The sequence below is a fragment of the Cinclus cinclus genome, chromosome 3 (assembly GCF_963662255.1).
Source record: "Cinclus cinclus chromosome 3, bCinCin1.1, whole genome shotgun sequence".
Lineage (NCBI taxonomy): Eukaryota > Metazoa > Chordata > Aves > Passeriformes > Cinclidae > Cinclus > Cinclus cinclus.
In genome coordinates this window covers 103,331,250-103,349,913 of record NC_085048.1, presented here as the reverse complement: position 1 = coordinate 103,349,913, position 18,664 = coordinate 103,331,250, and the positions used below count along the sequence as shown (strand labels likewise).

The window sequence follows — 18,664 nt, the reverse complement described above, 5'->3', positions numbered from 1 at the left end:
TGATTTCTGTATCTTTTGAAACAATTTTGTATTCTTCTACCTCTGATAATCAAGTCAGATGTCTATAATGTAACTGTCTTGTCTAAGAAATGCTTCAAATCAGGACTAAGGTGTAAATGCAACAAAAATTTACAGCTTTTAAACCCCAACAGACCTGAGTCTGCAACACTGCAACATGTCTGCCCATAAAATCCATGGAGAAAAAACAAACCAAAAAAAACCTACAAGGTGATTGTCTGCAAGAGGTGCTCCCCCAAACCTTATCTATTTAAAATGCAGGTTTTAAGCTCTTGTCCGATGACCACTTAATAGTATCACCTTTTAAATGAGATTAATGGATTTAAATTTCTTTCAGTGTCTCTATTAATGCTGCTTGTTCTGCTTTACCATACAAACAGGACCAAGCACCAAATTATCTTTAACTCTCCACAGCCCTGAGACTGTGCTTCACCTACAATTTATAGGTCTGATGACTTCAAGTTTCCTTTGAGGCCTCTGAGATTCATGGGCTGTGCACTCCCCTCAGTCCATCACTGCTGCTCTGTCAGTCCCTGTGCAGGTCCGTGCTCAGAACCATTGACTGCAGAATTGATCCTGTGACCTGTAGCTCAGGGAGTGGCCTCACTGCCTACTGCTGAGCACATCTGCAGCTCTTTGAGGTCACTCCATTGGGAGCCTCTCCCCATTTCTAATCATCATTTGGAGGTCACACAGTGATAGCACCTTTGCTTTATTTGTTTCTCTGCTGTGCCACACAAAGTAGGGAATAGCAGTATGGATTTCACACGCCCTTTCAGAAAGGAGACTCATTTATTGGCTATGGGGTAAATTCACCAGCTTAATTTACATAAGAGAGAGAGAGACCAGCAGCAGGAAGTCTAACACAGGAAAACTGCACTTTTTTCCGTCATTTAGTAACTGTTGATGTGTATTCTTACATGCAAATTCATCACTGACTTTCTGCAGTTGCAAAAAAAGATAAAGTTTAGTATAAAGGTACACCTGCTTTTTGAACAGAGATTTATCTCTCTTTACCACAACAGAATACAGAATTGTATTTTGAATAGAGATATATGTTACTTTTAAGAGATGAATTTTGGTTTCTTTTAAAATAATTATTTTTTTTTTAGTTCTAGAATATTTACAATTTATTCTCTCAAAATCCTAGACCCTAAAGAAAAAGAACCCACTGGCAAAAAATTATTGAAAAACCTCACAACAGAAATCACGCAGTTTTATTATGCCAACTCCCACTGGAGCTACAGAAACCCCTGGATTGGAGTTTGCCATAGGCTAGATTCTCTCACTCACTATTTATGAGATTAGGTTGAACGTTTTGCCTTTAAAAAAAAAGAAAAAAAACAACCAAGACCTAGGCAATGGAGTTATTCACTGTGTTGGCAGAGAGAGAAAGGTGGCACAAACATTTCATTTCAGACATACAGGAATGAAAGTCAAATTCATACCACAGAAATGCAAGCAAATATTAGGCAGTCTCCTCACTAGCACTTCTGAAGTAGAATAGGAACTTTTAAAAATATTTTATAGAATAATTTCAGCATAAGAGAAATTTTGCTGAAAAAAAGCTCTGCAGCAAACCTCCCAGCAGTGACCTACACTTTATACATGTCGAGTTAGAAGCTACTCAAACTGGAGCATCTACTCATTTTTTACTTAATAAACCCTAGAAAATAAACCCTAAAACCTCTGTCCAGTAACTCAGAAGCACCTTATTTTTAACCTGTCAATAAATTTACTATCATTGAAGTAAATTACAAGTACAGCACAATCTTCGTACAAATAACAAAAGAAAAAAAATCAGAAAAACACCCAGCAATCTGCCCAATTCCGAGTCAGCTCCGAGTCTTTAACATTTTATGATTACTGTAAGTGGACACTTCCAAAGTAATTGTGATGTGAAAAACAGCAGCATTTCTTGCTGTCATAAAAATACACAATAACCAAGACAAAAGAAAAGTCATTTGAGTTATGCTAATGGTTGCAGATAATTTTGGCTCTAAAGAGCCTCCTCCTCTGGATTCAGCAGAACACTCACCATAAACTGTGATTATGCACTGGCTGCTCCCACTGTATAAACCCAGGGTTGTCTTAAACAGCCATGCTGTTTTTCAAATTATGTCTTTCAGAAAGCTGACAAGTTAAATTTCACTCAGCCATTTAACTTGAAGCTTTTAAAAAGAGCAAATACACTTGAAAGGTTCACCACAAATGGCAGTGAGCTGCTTTGCAAAATGTTTCTTTATCATGGCAGCAGAGAAACCAAAACTGAAAGTAGTGTTGCTTACAGCTAATTATATTTAAGTGAAGTTGGAGATGTCCTTTTCTCCTAAACTATTTTTTTCCAATTAAAAAAGCATACTTAGATTTTATTACCTGAAGAATGAAAAAAAAAAAGACATCAGAAGAGCATGTGGAATACGACAGGACCAAAAGATTTGCTTTACAACATTTCACTCCAAGACTTCCATTCAAGGCTTTAGAGTGTTAGAGAACAGCAACTTTAATCCTACTTACCTGTTCTATTCACTACAATGAGCAGGATAAGAGAGTTAGAGCATGGAAACAATTCATGGCAATATTGGAAACCTGGATCTTCCAAGAATGAAAGTAGAAGAGGCCACATCATTAATCTCTACTAATATCCTTTAATTGGTATAACCTAGAGCAGCAATTAGGTCCTGTAATTTATCCTCTTCATTAGTTTACCCATCCACAGCAGTATCCCAGTCAGCAGAGCACAGACGGAACAAAGCACAGCTTTGTCCTGCTTCCTTCTCAGCCCTCAAGCTCCACAGAGCCACTCAGATCTGTTGTGAGGGGATGTGGATGTTCATGCATAAACTCCTTTTAATATGTGAATTGTGAAAGCAAAACATTTGCAAAACTTATAAAACTTTTCAGTGGTTCTAAACACAGAAGTGTAAAAGTGTAGATAAGTAAGTACACTCACCTCATGTGGATTGCTGTAGCCCAGAAGAAGATTTGCTGCTTTAATGTCACCATGGACATACTCATTTTCATGTATGTATTCCAAAGTATCCAACTAGGAAAGAGTTTAGAACAGAGAACATCATCATCTTCTCCACTCTGCCCCAACCCTGCCACCAAGTATTTCTCACTTAGGGGAACCAAGGCTACACAGACCGAGCTGACAAATTTGGCTTGGACTAATGATGGCAAAGCATAAACAAGCCATACTTTGCATGGGCTATCCCTGTGTAACTACCTGAGTACCAGCTTCTAAATTACAGAGCAAGAATAAAACCAGTACTTTATAATCACCAGAGGAGATGCTGAGAACACCAAGCTCTTAGAAAGATCAAATTCCATGTGACCCTGCCAGTTATTACATGACCAGCATCTCATGTCACAGCCCCCCTGCACCAACACTTCCAGTTCTATACTGAGGCACAATAGCTCTAGTTATTATTAAAAAACACATTTGAACTTGGCAACTCAAAGGACAACTCAATCCTGATTTTCGGAGAGCAGAAAGAACATTATAAGTTTATCAATTACATGACTATGAAAGCCCTTCAATTTTTTAAAAAAATATTATTATTCAAGTTAAAGGGATGCTTTGGATGCATCCAGTCCAAGAGTTCCTCTTCTCTAACTTTAACATTGCCTCTACTCCATTTTCTATCCACCTCTGCTCAGCAATAGCAGTATTTCACAGCATTTCACAACACAAATTATGTTACAAAGGAGCACACGTGTAACTTTCTGCTGGAGTGTGCCAGTCTACACCCGTTTGTAAACAAAACTGGTACTTGCAGACTGGCCAAATCCTGGCCTGTATGATCAGTGTGTTCAGCAAACACATTGATAATTTGGCATTCAGGCATTTGATTGTGAACTTTGACAAATATGGATGTCTAACACAATACCCCTCATACACTGAAAAAAAATCAATACTTATTGAAACATGAGAATAGGCTCACACATCTCAGTCTAGACACACAGATTGAAGTGGATGGTCTGTGTTTTAACCTATTAGAAAAAAAAATTTGGTTTGACCAAATTTCAGTCTGTAGGGGAGTCTTGATTTTCTACTGAATACTTTTCTTTTGCCTAAAAACCCCCCAGAGAAATAAGAAAATAGATAGCATTTACACATTTAACTCTAAACTTAGCAGCCATCTAAAGGAACTATATTAACAAGATAATTCTCTAGCTGAACTGAGCAAATTTGACACACCACAATTTCCTCTCTCTCTCTATGTGCGTACCATTCGTGCCCCAAGTTGCAGAACAATGTCCTTCTTAAACTTGCTTCCACAATCTTCAAAGATCCTTTGAAGGTCTTGCCCCAGTCTCTCCATGACCATGAACCTGTAGCTATCAAAAAATATGGGAAAGGAATCCTTTAAGACATGACTGCAAGTTTATGTCAGATTGAAAGGACTAAATCTCCATTTTTGAAAATGGGTCATCAGTCAAATTGAGGCTTCATTACCATTTATCTCATTACCTTTTTCCCTGGTACTCAGCCAGGCCTGATCCCCAAAACACTGGAATTCCTAAGCATCTTATTTTTTTGAGATTCATCCATTTTCTTACTGCAATAATAAGAAGAACATAACATTGGGTTAAAGGCAGCTGAGAACTCCAGGTTTGGGATCTTTTCTCTGTCCCAGGGCTGGCCTGTCTCTGAAGTCCATTTCTTTATGTGCACATAATAAATGTGGCCCTGTTCTGGCTGGTTGGCTTCTGTTCTCCCTTCCAACCAGAAAGGACAACACCCAAGTAACAAAAGCTACAGCAATCCAGAATTACCACAGCATCAGCTGGCATTGGTTCAGGGTACATGAAATGAGCTGGCTTTCAAGCCCTAAAGTAACAGTTCTTAACAGAAGTAGTTAAACCCAAACTTGTCCTCACATCTACCTGAGCCAGAGCTGAGACATTACTTACTATGCTCTTGTTTGGCAGCCCTCTGGTAGAACTTCAGCTCAGAAAACAAGGGGCCATTTTCAAGATATTCCTATTGAGAAACAGAAACTTGGTATCATAAATGGCATTAAGAAGACAACAGTTTCTTAAGAAAAACATGTAAGAAACAACAAGAGAATTAAGCCCCTTTTCTCTCCCATCTTCCAGATTCCACGTCACCTGAAATTTAATTTTATTAAGTAGCTAAAAAGAAAAGTTGCTTGGCAACACATTTTCATAAACATCACCAATTGTTTCAGATATTATTTAAGACAGTATTTTCAGAAATATTGGAGATCAGGTGTGTTTGAAATCATAGTCTAATTTTCCTTACCAAAATGTAGAGGGGCTGTAATCAAGGAAAAAAAAAAATCAAGTCAAGGCAATACTGTGTGTCATGGAAATGCCAAATATATCCCCAAGCAGGGAAAGGATATAAAAAACCCAAGCACCAAAACCCACAAGCATGCAATAGAGACCCAACGCTGAAAATCAGGATAGATAATTAAGAGAAAGAACTGCATGCAAGTTAATAATTTAGAAATGAAATCTACACTTTACCACTTTAATGACATGCACTGCATCGTCTTCTACAGGAACCTGAGTTTGAAGGGATGCTGCAAAGGAACAAAGAGATGGAGATCAAGCTGTATGGAACAAAATGTAATTGCAAATAAAGACTCTGCTAACACTGAGTCAGGCAACCAAAACCACAAAAGATAGTCTGAATTCCTGCTTTTAAAGGTCAGAGCTTTGCCAAGTTCAAAGAAAGATAAAACAAAACAAAAACGACCAGAGAAGTTTTAATCAACAAGTAGAGAAGCATTTTTAAAGCCATGTTTTCAGAAGTCTCCCCTGGATGTTAATTAAGGAGTAAGCACGATGTCCTCACTTTGCACCACAATGAGCTATTCCATTAGGACTGTCACTGTTTAAGTCATTCCAGCCAACTGGAAAACCACTGTATTTGGTTGCTGTCAATCTACTGCTGTGACAAAGACACTGCTTAAAAGTTCTGACCTACATTACACCTCTAGACACGATTGTCTGCTTTCCTCTATCACAAATTAATTTGGCCCTAGAACCTTGATTTCTATTCCGGCATTATTTAGACACTGGCCTAAGTTAGGGATAGCACAGGCACCACCTGCCTAAAGGGGAGCTGAGGGATTGTGCCTCTCAGTGCAAGTAGAAATTTCAAAACAATAATTGACCACATGTACCAATTACAGCTCAGGAGACAGAACCTCTGTGCACAGACAATGCAATCCTATTTTCTTCTGACCCTGAGAGAACTATCAGCTCTCTCTGATACTACTGAACCTACATGGAGCTACACTGGGATTAAAATTTAATGAGACTAAATCATCTTTTAGAATCATCACTGAAAAAAGATAAAAAGAATACAGTTCCTAGGAAATAAGTGTCCCTTTCAAACTTCTGATAATGATCAAATACCAACAACAGTCCAGGTGTGAAACATTTCAACCATGAGCACACACAAAAATAGACCCCTTTCATCCGCATAATAAAAATCAAGTAAACTTGAATCTAATCACACCAATCCAAGCTAGCTTTTTTTTGATGGTCAGGGCATGAAAATACTTTTACAATGAACAGACTCCTACAGCTGCCATCTTCCTTCAATTCCATTCAGCATCTGAGTTGAATCTGGTAGTGTACCCATCCGAGACACCCACAGGCTCCCCACTGACACTTCCCCATGTGAATGCTGCTGTGCTAATAGCACATTAAAATAAAATTAAAATATCAAAACAGTAGGTCTGGAAGGTGTGAACTATCCATAGACTCATATTCAGAATAAACATTAAATCTACTAGAAGGGAAATTTTGGCACACTTTGTTCTTACCATACTATTGTACTGAAGTAGGAATTAAGGCTCAGATGTCTTATTTTTCTCTTCCACATATATGATGTGTGTTAATAGAAGACATTAGTAAACGGAGCACATCCCACATGCTTTCACTGCATTCAACAACATCACATTACCCAAACAGAATTTGATATGCTCCTTTGACTGGCACAGATCAGAAAAGAACCTCTGGATAAGAAAATGTAGCTCAATACCAAGTTACTTAACAGAGGTTTGATAGGTGTAGGCAGGTATCAAATTTACATATATTTGAAAGAGGCTGATCTAACTTCCCTGCAGACTTCCTGACATTTTATAAAGAGAAGCCTCATTCATGGTAATCTGGAACAGAGTAACAGCTGTCAGGGTAATTGAGAAGAGCAATTAACAGGAGGTAGCCCAGCAAAAGGGCTTCACCCCCATGTTTCTTACATTGTGCTGGCTTGGACACTTTTAGAGTCACACTGAAAGCACATCTTAAAGGAAAGTAAACCCAAACATAACTAGCAATGGTTACAAAGTGAAAAGGGAGAAAAGTCAAAGCTCAACAAGATACTGGCACAGATGCACCACAAAATGAGTTATTTTCAAGTATACAAAATGAGAAAAGGTAGTATTTTTACTGCACATACATGGAACAAGGCCCAAAAGACCCCGTGAATAACACTAAGCTTCTGACACAGACAATGCTGGGACAATCAGTCTCATCCCATACAGTTAACAGAAGTTGTATGTGTACCTTTTTGTTACATCACTTTAATTACCCATTCAGATCTCAACCAGCAACTCCAGTTGCAGCTCAGAAAAAAGACTATTTTTTTTGTCCATAAATAAACATAAATGTTTTTTTAAAAATAGTCTCATTACTATGTATCATTATTTAACAGACTGGAAAGGCTCCCAAGATTTAACAAACAGTCTGATTACATACCTCATAGACCACCACCACACACTCTCCTGCGAGTTTAGCTCATAGTTAATTACTGTATACTCGTAATTAGCCATGTGCTAGCCTCGTTCTGTGCGGTAGCACATGGCTATTTATAATATTACAATCAGTTAAATGCTAGACTGCAGGACAGTGAGCAGAGACTCTGCAGGAGAGGCGTGCTGATAGGCAGGAGGTCTCTGATGGCAGATAAGCACTCACAGAGGGTACCAGGAACTCTATATGGTGAGATTATGTTTGCAAAAAAACCCCTTAAAATAGCATTACAAGTGTGCAAGTTCCCACCTTATGCTGCTTGTATCAACCAGATATGCACAACCCCTGATATCTGGGGAGGGGGATGGTGATACAAGCACACAACCCAAATCACTGTCCCAGTGCATAACTGGGAGCACTGGTGCAGGATTCAGTCGTGAAGGAGGCATAAAATGAAAACAGCCACCAGCCAAGAGGAGTCTCACGAAACATCTCCAGAGGGCAAAGCGCACAGCTCTGCTTTTCTTTCCTCCCCCTCATCCCACAGTCACAGCTACCAGGCCAGTGAGGAGCACACAGCTTTAAAATGTCCTCTGAAATAAAGCAACGCAGTAAGATTCACATTCTAGCCACAATTTCCAACTGCTGTGCCTACACAAAAATCTCACCTGGAATTAGCCCAGTCCAGGATTGTAACAGCACAGCAGTTATAGCCTTATCATCCACTTTAACCATGAACTTCATCCTTTTTGTCGCTGAGTGACACATTCTTAATTAATGGCACTCTCTAAATGTTAACAAGCTATGGTAACAAAAGGGTGTTTGTGGCTGAACTGCAATTTCCTGCAACCACACAACACAATTGTAGCCTGACAGAGGAATGTGCCAACTCCCTTTGCCAGTTCAAACGTGCTTGTTGTAGTTTTAGCAGTTAATTTGTGGCAGCCACATTTGGAATATGGTGAAATATTTTCAATGGCTCTCACAGAGCCACTTTTGTTGACAAAGTTTACACAGTGGAAAAGAAAACAGCACTGATTTGGCAGTTTGGAAAAACAGCCTTGCTCCTGTCCACAGCTGGATTCTTTGCCACTGCTGGATATTTCGAGGATATATTTGTTTGGGAAACATGAATGAAAGTATTTTCAGAAGTTCTTCAGTTGCTGCTACTTTATTTTTGCTTTGTTCTATTCATTAGCTAATCCTAAGGAGTGATGTATCAGCTTAGTTTTTGCAGAAATCCAAACTAATCTCAAAAACATCACATTTTTGAAGTTACAGGGTACCTAGAAAAAAAGCCGGGAAAGTTCTGACCCTGTTTAAGTCAAGCCAAGAGCTGTTAAATTCAATGGGTAAAAGCAGGGAAAGAGTACTGCACAGAGCATCTAACGATAAAAAACATCCAAGTTGCAGCAATAGAATTACTAAAAACAAAACGTACACAAGTAAATAAAAAGCATTGTTTGCTATTAAACACAACTTCCTCTATTTCTTACATAGGGAAGGTGCCAAGGCAAATGTTCAAAGGCAAACAAAGCACACTGCCTCCCCCTCCCTGATACTGCAATATCCAGTATTTCCCAAAAACTGGGACATTCAGCATTTGAAGAGTGTTTACACCCTACTTTTAATGCCTAAGGAATATTTACTTCTCCATTATTTTACAGATGCAGCATCATGTCCTGGATAGACTCTTTGCTGAGCAGTATTTTTGACCAGGTTTTGTTCTAGATTCTTCTTCCAGGTAGCTTTAAGACTGTAGAGGGGTTTTATACAGATCACAGATACATAACCCTCCATAAGACCCATCTTCCACAAGACCAAAACTAAACTGATTTTAGGGCAAAATAGTGTTCAGCTGCTCAACTGTTTTGCACTAACTCCAAATGCCTCCAAGTCAAGAGGATTCAGTACTGGTAGAAAATTTCACTACATTTCTTACTCGTGTTTCTGTGAAACCTTAATATTGACTCACCAGAGATTTTGTATTCCACAGAAATGGAAGCCAATTGTTTGACTTTCAAAGTTAATTACTTCAAGCTGGAATAAGGATGACACATCCTTTAACCCCAGGCAGAAAAGCTTTGCATGGCCTGCTCTTACAGCACTCTCAGATGGGAGCCCAGGACTCTAATATTTAAAACTTGATGCACAAAATGTTTTCTGGCAAGATCTTGCTGCAGCCCATCTGCTGGTCTGACATGGTGCCCACTCAGAAGATACAATGCCAGTTTCAGCAGGGTACAGGTGCCAAAGACAACTGAAGGAGTGCCCTCCGTGAGGCAACAGGTACCTGAGCTGTCCTCCAAAGCTCCTCCTCCATCCCCCACTGAAAAGTAAATAATAAACAAATAAATTCAATCAATCAGAACTGCTCTCCTGACCTCCCAGCATTACTCAGCATTTGGAAAAGGAAGCCCTAACACATGATGAGGCAGAACACTACAATGTAACAGTAATGATCTCTGCAGGCTTTAGACCTCTGTGCAAAAACGAATTACATTTTTCAAATCAAGATTTTTAGCTTACAGAGGACCAAAAAAGAAAGGGGGAAGATTCCAAAGGAAGCACTCACCAGCAAGAACTAGTAAAGGTAAGGAATATTTTCTCTTTGACAGATGGTGCAGGTCAGTCAGCCCTAAGTACTTCTGAGGAGCAACATCAGGCTAAATTTATGATTTAGTTTGCCCACAAACAGGTTGCTCGCAGTATCTCTACTCATACAGTTTAATATTAATGACTAGACAAAAGACCCTTCCATCAAACTACTAACAAATTTATTTTCACACTAAGGTTCACATCTGCAGGCACAATGCATTTTAACATCTTGAAGCTGAGAAAAATCCATCCCTGAGTCACCTGCTAGTGCTTTTAACTACACGGCTTTGCTATTAAGATTCTTTTTCCCATTGAGCTAATAAAAAGCATGCCGAATTTATCTTTTGGTATCATTTTACTGCATTTGTAACTCATTTGCTGCATTATTTTAATTTAGGCAACTGCTGAAGGACTCTGCTTCTCCAGAAACAATTGCTGAAGCAGCTTCCCAAGCAAACCAAGGAATGAACAATAGGACCAACTGTACTTCCATCCATGCTTCTCTTCCTTGACACGGGTACACCCCTGCACACAACTACACAAACTATCCATGGAAATTAGTCTGAAACAGAAACAAACTCTTTCACACCCCAGTCTGATTCCCAGAACACCAGCAGTTTGACTGCACTATGACCCAAGCTTAAAAGAACAGGCCACACCAGACTTCCTCCTTACCTTCACCAGTAACAGGGTTCACTGTACTGGTGTTTAGTACGAAAAGATAATATTCACCAATTTAATCACTGTTTACTGTTCAGGAGGAAATTCTTTCCCCCTTCCTTGAAAATAAGAGGAATAAAAAACTTAAAAGGATAGTGCACTGGGTATAACTGATCTCCAAGCAGGGCACAATTCAATGACTTTATCAATACTTATTTTCCTGAGCTTCATAAAATTAAAGCACATTTACAATGTAGTAAGTTCTGCCGTAAAAGACACTATCTAACAAACATTTTTACATAAATTGTAAAAAATATTTATATTTTTCAGAACCATCCCTTTCCATGAGAAAGAAGCCTGCAAATAGATCGTGCTGGATGCAGCAGGCTTCACTGTGACAGAGGAATCCTAACAAAACATTGTGTGACCTTTCTGCATTTAAATTTTCAGTCCAAATTGTGCATTAATAGAGTGCTTGCAGCAGGACTGAAGAATGTTTTATATAAAGATTGGTGTTAATTACTGGCTGTGATTAGAGAGATAAATTAGAGAATGCAAGGCTCCTGTGCTCTTGTTCATTTTCCACTGTTCTCCACAGGGCTACAAAACAGTTGTAAGACCACCAATGTCACAGCCTTCCACAGGTGCTCCTCATATCAAAGGGATAACAGCTCCAAGGTGCCTGAGAGCAAATCGGCACCAGTGACACAAAAATGTAGAATGGATCGGAAAGAGTAAGAATAATCAGAAAACAAAGGAAAGTATTTGTGAGGCAGGACAGAACTTGAAGATCATGCTAACTTTCATGCACACAATTCTATTCATTTTGGAACAGAACTTCCAAAGCCCCACATTAGCATCCTAGGACTCAGGGGCAGTAAATAGCTTTCAGCAGCTTTGATTTAGTGAACAGAACCTTATTCCACAAAATGCACCCCTAGTAAATAGATTTTGCAGAGATACCATAAAATTTCTCAAGAACGTTTTTATAGATTAATGGAGTATGGAATACCCTTAATGGGAAATTAAGCTATAACAACCACATCAAAATCTTTACACTGCTCCTGTAAAAATACTTATTAAAAGATATAGCTGGGAAAGTTAACCTTTACTTTCATAAAAAGGCTGTGCTCTTCATACCTGGCAGGCAATCAAACCTCCTGTCTCCCACCTCTCTACAGCTCCTTCAGGGTGAGCTTCTCTCTGAAAGTTAGTGTTCCTCTCACACCTTGCTCTAGATGTTCTAAAAACAGGTCTGAACAGCACAGAGAAAAGGGGGTGTCTCCAAGCACCTGTATCTTAGTCACAAAAATGTGTAATCCACTTCACTCCTCCTGGTTCTTAAAGCTATATTTTGCAGTATCAAGGCCCCAAAAAGCTGCTGAATGGTATACTTTAATATAAACACATCAGAGACCAAGAGGTGGACAAAAAAAAAAGAAAAAAAAAGCTTCAGTGTCACTACTTAGGGATAAATGTCCATTTTCTCTTCAGTCGATGAGCTACAAGGGGAACTGACCCTTCAGTTCAGTGCTGCAGGTAGCATTCATTGTTTCTCCTGAAAGAAGGGATTAAATGAACACAAAAATGAACACAAATACCATTACAAAAGTGGCAGCTGCATTTCCTCAGCCATGCTATCACTTACAAAAAACCTATTACAGAATAGTAATACCATGAGTCCCCAGCTGTATTCTCATTCTAATCCACTGACTGCTCTCCACCTCAGTTCAGTGGGAGCCAAACTGCAACAAATACCTCAATATAAGAAATCACCTTGGTGGGCTCTGTGATTAGGCAGAAAACTCAAATCTGCATGAAACTGTCAGAACCCCACATGCTAAGCCACTCTCAAGGTCCAGTGTGATTTGGCTGCAGCAGGAAATGACAGAGCTGGATTTGAATTCAGAAACACAACATTACTGGTCTTACACATGGAGAGCTACACCCATTACAAACTTCCTTTCACACTGCATCCCCAGCTCCCTCACACCCTTCTGTCCGTGGGAGGTTTCTGCAGGTTCCCATCTTGCTGTCCTTCATCTTGGAATGGCCATTCCCACAGACACCTTTACTTCTTAGCTCATGCTAAAGTGTACTTTCTCATGGTAGCTTCTCACATGTGCCCAACACACAGCATCTCTCAAAGGTAACCAACTAATGCTTCAAAGATGGTCATAACAAGGTACTAAAATATACCAAAAGGTAAAAAGAAGGTAAATACTCTAACAAGTGCCCTACCTTTTGGCATCTCCTGTGTTAGCTGAAACCCCTGTCATTCCCACTGGTTCTTTCTGCAGAGCAGTGAGGAATACTGTGAACTATTGAAATGTCAGATGAAACCAAACCAGAAACTTCACCACAGGAACCTCTCGGATGTACTGCTACTGTATGTGTAGCTGATTACTGCATAAAATGAAGCTAGTCTGTATATAGGAGTGACTTGCTTATTAAGTTTTAGGCCTTAACATTCCAATTAGAGTTAATATTACTCTAACTTTAAAAGATCATATTAGGCTTCAGGGATAATGCAATAAACTGCTTCTAGGTGATTCTTCACTGCTCCATACAAGCTCAACTTAGTTCCAAAGAGACATTGTGAACTAGTTTCTACATGTTGCCATGAAAATAAGAAAAACTAGATCACCCAAGCTCATAATACTACCTAGAACACAGGATTTGCTCTTTCACAGAGACCAGAAACAGTAACATACATCACATCCCTCTGCAGTGACCCAGAATGCTTTACAAACTCCTTTCAGAACTATTGACTCCTCACAGAGCTCAGACTAAAATGCAGCAGCTTCTTCTGAAGGAAACACAGAAACTTACCTAGGCCAGAGCAAATACAGAACACCGTTTCCACCTCTGCCGAAAAGATGCGAATTCAGAGGCAGAACCCAAGTAAGTATTGTTACTGTTTCATTTCCTGGATGAAAACTAATTTACTCTTGGCCAGAAAATAACACTTCCAATAACCAGAACCTGAAAGAGGGCTACAGAGCATTAGGCTGGCCTAAGGCCAAAACCTTTACTAAGAAAAGTGATCTTACTTTGAAAAAACATCATCTAGCTTTTTGGTGCTCTTTGGTGGTCTTTGACACAATGGCACCTTGGTTGCCCCACTCAAGATCTACAGAAAAGCGCATCAGTATCCAGCAAAATAAGCCGGACAGGCCACGGAAAAGATGCTGCATCACGAGCAGGAATGGCACAGGAGCAACAGCTCAGAAAACCACACTTGAACAACAGTCACCAACAGCACGTAAACCACGCTTTTTAAAGTTAGTGCCTTTTCTAGTTCAGGAAGCTACAAAACAATTTTGCAAGTCACCCTCTTAATTATCAGCAGTATTTTACCTAAATAGATCCGGCCAAATCCTCCCTGACCGATCTGACTGCCCAGCCTCCAGGTTTTTCCTTCGGTATCCTTCAGGATCATGCCTTCAGGGAGCGGGACGGGCAGCTTTCCTCTCCCGGGACCTTTGGGCGGCATCGTACCTTGAGGGGGGGGAAAACGAAAGCGAAAGTTTGTTGAAAAACTGCTGCCAGAAGGTTCAATACACCTCAATGTGCTTTGCCCAGCAGCACGAAGCAGGGTCAGGGGGCGATGCTCCTCAGCCCGCTCCCTTTCACCCACCTCTACAGAGCCCCCTCGGCCTCCCCCCGCCGCCTGCTGCAAACTTCCCAGCCGGGCACTTCCGCAACAGCAGGAGGAAGAGGAATGAGTAGCGGGACGCCGTCTTCCCGCAGAGAAACCCGGGGTGGGGAAACCCGGGCTGGGAATTGAGGCAGGGCCGGGACGAGGGAGTCCCGCCACCGCCCCCTCACGGCCCTCAGCCCGGCGGGGCGCGCGCCATTTCCCCCCTCCCCTCAGGGGCACGGAGCGGGGAGATGGCGCCCGAAAAGTCGCTGTGTGCCGGGTGCTGCCGCTCCTCGCTTCGAGGGCACGGAGAAGGGAGATTACGGGGAACGGAGGAGGAGGGAGATGGAGCAGGGAGATCATGAGGGACGCAGGTGCAGGGGGAGATGGCGCCCGCGAAGCTGCCTCAGCCCCCGGTGTTCCCTTTCTCCTGCGTCTGAGGCTGAGCTTCGTGAGGGAGAGCTTTTAAATTTCTTTTCGTGCATTGAGAAGTCGGAAATCAGACGGTCTCCTGCCTGAGGTAAAGAAATAAAATCACAGCAGACAGGATTTGGAGTGCAGCAGGCACTTCCAGGAGGTGCAGCAAAGTCACGGGACTATCATGGTGCCAGACCTCACTCAGGCCACTGCGGTTTTCCCCCAGGATCTTCCTGGCGGAGGTCAAGAGTAACAACTTCCACCCAGAAACAGAGATACTTACCCCAGAACAGCGCAGTGGAACAGGTAATGGCCACCTCAGGCTGCTTCCAGGCAGGGACAGAGGAGAGATGCAGCTGAGCCAGGACTCGATCAGCCCCATGACCTTTTAAATTGGCAGTAAAGGACACTGTGAGGTGAGTTTTAATTCCCCAAGATTTCAGGGCATAGCTTTGATCACAAGCCACCATTCTGTACAAGTTTTGCTTTATCAATAGGGTGTCTGGTCACCCTGGTACACACCACCTAGGCAGATGTCAGTGGGGACCACAACATCACGCTACAAGTTCTTTTCCAGAAAAGAGGGTATAAAATTTACAAGTTTAAGCCTATTTTTTAAAAAAGAATTTATGTCTTATTTTAAATAGAACAATCAAAATCCAAAACATCAGCAACTACATAATTTGCAAGTAAACTTAAAAGTAGCAACACAGATTACCACTGCAAAACCTGTATTGCTCTCAGAAAATTAAGCCTTTATGTAACAATCCTTTCGGCTTCATCAATCTTGTAGACTTTGTGGTTTTATCATTAATGAAAAAAACTGCAGAAAGCTCAGCCAAAAAGGGAACAAATTCAAGTTTTCCGTAAAGCATTTTTGTAGAGTTTTTCCCCTTTGCAACAATTGCCAGAAGAGACTATAGGAAGGTGGTGTTGGGATTGTCTGGTTTATTTAAAAAAGCAGCCATAGCTGTCCAGTTCAGCATCAAAGAAACCATCACCATTATCAGTGTTTAACCATCACCATTATCATAATTACCTGGGAAGGGTCTTTCCAAAAGAAAATTACCTCGAAATAGTTGCTTGGGAATCTGAGGACAAGCCTCTGTTTAAGGAGAAAACTTTTTTACTCAGCTGTTACAAAGAGGCATCCACGTTATTAAACTGAAATGAAAGCATTGTCAAAGAGCTTCCTGCTTCTAAGCTCTTTCCCTGCCCACAGTTTCACCAGAATAAGAAAGTGAAACAAATCAGATGAAGTAGAGGGAAAAGAAAACCAAACAGGTTAAGTATGAATAATTCATGGAGTTCTGAGGAATAGTGAACCACCCTTTATAGCTTAGAGGTCTATCACAACTTGTGCAATTTAACATGTGGTATAGGAGGGTTTAAGGTATTTATCCTACAAGTCAGGAGAAATACTGCTTTGTTTGGTTGTACTGTTTGTTGCGGTTTTCTGTTTGTTTATTTTTAATCAGAGAATAGATGCAAAGCTAAAGTTTTTATCAGTTATTAAAAGTTAAAATCCTCAAAGACAACCACTCAGGAATGTAATAGAAACTACGTATATCACTCATACTAAAAAAAAAAAAAAAAAAAAAAAAAAAAGTTCCTGCACATACCAGGCCACTCCTGTAGAATGAGTTCATATTTTAAATCCAGATCTTCATTAACAAACAGCCATAACTAGCAGGCCCTCAAAAAGGTGTGTGTAACCTGCAAAATTTTTATGGTTTGGTTTCAGACACTTTGAAGCACAAAACTAACATATACCTTTAAAAATTAATAAAGACCAGAGGCTTTACCTGAGAAAATTTCTAAGCAGATTAGAACTTAATTCTAGAGCCTTTGGCCCGGTTAATAGCACATTCACGTGTTTGTGGGTGGGACCAAGAAATCCTCTTTTCCTATTAGGCTGAGCTGGAGATAGGGCTTTTTCCTTTCCCCCTGCTTCTCATCAACCAATTAGCAACCCTCCCAAAAACTTTAGGCAGGTTAAATAAAGCCGAGTGCCCTCTTCACGGTTGCTATAAATTAGCAGTTTGGGGAGGTGATAAAGGGGATGGATGGCCAGAATAATTACAGATGTGGGGATGGTTTTGTTGTTTGGGCTTTTTTTTCCAGGAAGGTCTAATTATGATGGAAGCAATTTCCCTTCAAGGTGATACAGCTATCACTACTGCCAAATTCAAAAATCCTAACAGAAAAAAATGTACTAATAAGTGTAAAAGTGTACAAATCCTACCAGTATCAACCTGTTTCTAGCATATGTTCTGGAGAGTAACAATCAGCCGTGCTGGTTTATCATGGGATTTATTTAAAGAGTGTGGTGAGGTTCTTAGGAAGTCAGTGCTTTCTTTAAGTGTTTAATAAGACAGCAAACCTGTCCTGAGGCTGTATTTCTTTCTGTCTTTGTCTTAAAGCAAAACATGTTACATTAACACATCCCCTGTACCTTAAACATTTGGTCTATCTTGCATTTATTTTAGTTTTTTCTTCTCCTTGCTGAAGCCTAAACTTGAGTATAAAAGATTGTAGTCAGTTATATGAAATCTTGCAGTATCACATGCACAAAGCCCCTTAAATTTCCTACAGCAGGTGAGCACTTGTGGCTTCTCTCACCATTGGATTTTGATGCTTTTGTGGTATTTAACACTGACATTTTAGCACTCCCACATTCAATTCCCCTGCTTTGCTCCAGATATCACTGATGCTTAAAATATCATGGCTAAATTTACTCCAGAGATGTAACATCTCTGTATTAAGAGCACTGACAACAAGGCATCAAGTTTCAGACTGCTTCCCAGTTTGTGCTGAGAAATCTATTTGTGTCCCTGCATCTGTGCAGGTCCCGTGCTCCTGCTGTGCTTGCTCCATTGTTGCCGTGCTCCCTGCCAGCTCCTCAGAACTTTGGGAGTAATTACTTCTTGCAGTATCGAGGGAGCTCCAATATCCAGGGGCCGTGTTGCTCAGCTCAGTCATTGTCTGGATGCACTGACACCCATTTCAGAGCCTCCTGACTCTATTTTGTGTTGCTGGCCCCGTGATTGAGATCACATAATTACAATAATTAAGAAGCTCACCTCAGGATATTATCAGAGCAACCCACCCAAACCTAAGTCCATATGGTTTGAAATAGCTAATGAGTCAGTTAATGTGCTATGTCCAGGAGTAATGGACACTCAATATGGATGGCATGGAGACATCATTTACCAAATTCATGACTAATTAAGGCTTTTCATGTTCTTGCATTTTGCATCTAGTGGTAAATTCAACCTATTGGAGGTGTTTACATGTTAAGCAGATCAGAGGAAAGCAGCAGAGACTTGTAGAAGGCAGGTAAGAAGTTAGTCCTCTCTTTAAAGAAAATACAAAAGATTGGAGATCTGGGAACTTTCGTTTGAAATAAACAAATTGTTTGAGAAATGCTGTTAAAGTGCAGTGACAGTGGCAATAGGTGACATTTGCTTTAGAGTATAGTAAGCCTGAATGGATGACTCCCACGCTTCCAGAGGGGCCACTTTAGCCTCTGAAACTCACCTTCCTTCAACACTCACCTTGCTACCAAACCCATGGAATTGTGCAGCCACT

General features: G+C 40.4%; 1 protein-coding gene across 1 annotated transcript in view; it reads right to left on the bottom strand.

The window, feature by feature from the left end:
- The window catches only part of VRK2 (VRK serine/threonine kinase 2), a 36,196-nt gene extending 21,687 nt beyond the window's left edge, over positions 1–14,509 (bottom strand). Inside the window, exons 1-6 of the mRNA XM_062489420.1 lie at positions 14,374–14,509; positions 5,518–5,573; positions 4,939–5,008; positions 4,496–4,583; positions 4,254–4,362; positions 2,972–3,064 (exon numbers count right to left, since the gene is read on the bottom strand). Of these exons, the coding sequence (XP_062345404.1) occupies positions 2,972–3,064; positions 4,254–4,362; positions 4,496–4,583; positions 4,939–5,008; positions 5,518–5,573; positions 14,374–14,509 (552 nt within the window). The remainder of the gene's footprint in view (positions 1–2,971; positions 3,065–4,253; positions 4,363–4,495; positions 4,584–4,938; positions 5,009–5,517; positions 5,574–14,373) is intronic.
- Positions 14,510–18,664: the final 4,155 nt, after the last annotated feature.